The sequence below is a fragment of the Athene cunicularia genome (genome assembly GCF_003259725.1).
Source record: "Athene cunicularia isolate RWA chromosome 5 unlocalized genomic scaffold, athCun1 chr5_part2, whole genome shotgun sequence".
NCBI classification, from domain to species: domain Eukaryota; kingdom Metazoa; phylum Chordata; class Aves; order Strigiformes; family Strigidae; genus Athene; species Athene cunicularia.
This window is the reverse complement of record NW_020799102.1, coordinates 4,031-6,818: the sequence shown is the minus strand read 5'-3', so window position 1 is coordinate 6,818 and position 2,788 is coordinate 4,031. Positions and strand designations below refer to the sequence as shown.

At 59.8% G+C, this 2,788-nt stretch overlaps 1 protein-coding gene across 1 annotated transcript in view; it reads left to right on the top strand.

Annotated features, from left to right (window-relative positions):
- Window positions 1-2,782, top strand: part of OSBP (oxysterol binding protein) — a 3,963-nt gene extending 1,181 nt beyond the window's left edge. The window contains exons 3-13 of the mRNA XM_026850635.1: window positions 67-265; window positions 520-622; window positions 715-769; window positions 880-1,011; window positions 1,088-1,333; window positions 1,418-1,538; window positions 1,663-1,766; window positions 1,871-1,966; window positions 2,053-2,234; window positions 2,324-2,544; window positions 2,622-2,782. Of these exons, the coding sequence (XP_026706436.1) occupies window positions 67-265; window positions 520-622; window positions 715-769; window positions 880-1,011; window positions 1,088-1,333; window positions 1,418-1,538; window positions 1,663-1,766; window positions 1,871-1,966; window positions 2,053-2,234; window positions 2,324-2,544; window positions 2,622-2,764 (1,602 nt within the window). The 3' untranslated portion in view covers window positions 2,765-2,782. The remainder of the gene's footprint in view (window positions 1-66; window positions 266-519; window positions 623-714; window positions 770-879; window positions 1,012-1,087; window positions 1,334-1,417; window positions 1,539-1,662; window positions 1,767-1,870; window positions 1,967-2,052; window positions 2,235-2,323; window positions 2,545-2,621) is intronic.
- The last annotated feature ends 6 nt before the right edge of the window (window positions 2,783-2,788 follow it).

Here is a 2,788-nt window from a genome sequence, read left to right as displayed (position 1 = left end):
GGGGGGGGGGGGGCTCTGACCCACTGCAAACACACCGTGAGCTGATGTGGCGTCACCTTGGAGCAGGCTTGCCGGGATTTTTTGATGCTGGCCCAGACCCACAGCAAGAAGTGGCAGAAATCGCTGCAGCACGAACGGGACCAGCGCATCCGGCTGGAGGAGACGCTGGAGCAGTTGGCCAAGCAACACAACCACCTGGAGAGAGCTTTCCGTGGCGCTACCGTCCTCCCCGCCAGCTCGCCTGGCACCGGTGGCTCCGCCAAAGGTACCCCTGGGGCCACCTGTGGCCCCCGCGTCGCGTGCTGGGGTGGAGCTGGGGGCCTGGTTGAGAGGTGATGGTGGGAGATGGAGCTGACTGGGCAGGGTGGGAATAGGGAAAGCCGGCAGCAGCTTTTAGTCCCATCCTAAGGCGAGCTCAGCGTCCTTCACATCACCGACCCCAAGCGATAGGTCTGTTGGGTCTATCCTGCGCCGCTGAGCAGCTGCAGCACCTAATTTCCCCCCCTGCCCCCTCCCCAGATCCTTGTTGTCCTGCCAAAGGGGACCTGAGCGACGAGGATGATGACAATGAGTTTTTTGACGCCCCAGAGATCATCACCATGCCAGAGAGCATGGGCCATAAGTGAGTGCTGGGGTGTGGGGCTGCCCTCCTGCCCCCCGCACCCCACTCAGGACTGATTCTGCCCTTCTCCTTCACCCCCCCGCCCTCCCAAGGCGCACAGGCAGCAACATCAGCGGCACTAGCAGCGACATCAGCCTGGATGAGCAGGTAGGACGATGTGTGCTGGAACTTTTGGAGGAGCAGAGTTGGGCTGGGGGTGCCCCGCTTCCCAGAGGATCGTTTGGTGGGGCTCACAGCAGCTTTTGTCTGGTCCCCAGTACAAGCACCAGGTAGAAGACACCAAGAAAGAGAAGAGAACCCGCATCCCTTACAAACCCAACTACAGCCTCAACCTCTGGAGCATCATGAAAAATTGCATTGGGAAGGAGTTGTCCAAGATCCCCATGCCGGTGAGTGGGGATACAGCCGGCGGGTGAACACAGGGCACCCCCAGAACCCCCTTTCTTACCTCTCACTCCCTTTTAGGTGAACTTCAACGAGCCTCTGTCCATGCTGCAGCGCTTGACTGAGGACCTGGAGTACCACGAGCTGCTCGACCGTGCAGCCAAGTGCGAGAGTTCGCTGGAACAGTTGTGCTACGTGGCTGCCTTCACCGTCTCGTCCTACTCCACCACCGTCTTCCGCACCAGCAAACCCTTCAACCCTCTCCTGGGGGAGACCTTTGAGCTGGATCGCTTGGAGGAGAACGGCTATCGCTCCCTCTGTGAGCAGGTACTGCCAGTCCTGCTTTTCAAGGCCCTCCCCGGGCCCACTGGGGGTGATGGGTGCTGATTTGTCCCCTCTCCTCCCGGCCAGGTAAGCCACCACCCGCCAGCTGCTGCCCACCATGCTGACTCCAAGCACGGCTGGACGCTTCGTCAGGAAATTAAAATCACCAGCAAATTTCGAGGAAAATACCTCTCCATCATGCCTCTGGGTGAGCTCCGTGGCTGTGGAGAGGGTGGATTCTGTGCTGGGGACAGGTTTGGGGACCCACCCAAGTGTCCTGTGGGCCAAGCAGACTTGAGGGGGCAGTTCCTGGCACAACTTTCCCTCCTCAGGTACCATCCACTGCGTCTTCCATTCCTCTGGCAACCACTACACGTGGAAGAAAGTCACCACCACCGTGCACAACATCATCGTGGGCAAGCTCTGGATAGACCAGGTGGGTCAAATGCCCAAGCACGGAGGCATGGATCCCCCTTCCAGCCCTGTGCTTCAGTTTCCTCCTGCCACCAGGATCTGACTGTCATCTCCTTCCCTCCGCAGTCGGGTGAAATTGAGATCGTCAACCACAAAACGGGTGACAAGTGCAACCTCAAGTTTGTTCCTTACAGCTACTTCTCGCGGGACGTGGCAAGGAAGGTGAGGACACCAGGGTGGCACAGGGATGCGCTGGGGTGCTTGTGAGTCCCTGGTGTCCCCATTCAGGCTCTTTCCTATCTCGCCAGGTCACTGGGGAGGTGACAGACCCCACGGGGAAGGTGCATTTTGTCCTGCTGGGCACTTGGGATGAAAAAATGGACTGTTACAAGGTGATGCTGGGCCCTGGGGACAACGGAGTAGAGGGACGGCAGCGAGCCCACGAGGCCGAGGACAGCCGGGTGCTGCTGTGGAAGAGAAACCCGCTCCCGTGAGTGGGGGACGAGGGGACAAAACGCCCCCTACAAGCTGCGGGAGGGAGCGAAGAGGATTGAAGATGGGTCTTTTCCCTTCCTGTAGGAAATACGCAGAGAACATGTACTACTTTTCGGAGCTGGCCTTGACTTTGAACGCCCCGGAGAGCGGCACAGCGCCCACCGACAGCCGCCGCCGTCCTGACCAGCGCCTGATGGAGAACGGCCGCTGGGACGAGGCCAACGCCGAGAAACAGCGACTGGAGGAGAAACAACGTCTCTCCCGCAAGAGACGCGAGGCCGAGGCCGCCAGAGCCACTGAGGACGGTAAGAACAAAGGGACTTTTTGTCCCCTGTCTGTGTGACCCCACAGCCCTCACTCCAACTCCCTGCTCCCCCCCCAGGAACCCCCTACGACCCTTACAAACCGCTGTGGTTCGAGCGCAAGAAGGACCCGGTCACTCAGGAGCTGGCACACATCTACAAGGGTGGCTACTGGGAGAGCAAGGAGAAGCAGGACTGGACCTTGTGCCCGGATATTTTCTAAGCCCATGTTGTTGTTGGGGGGGGG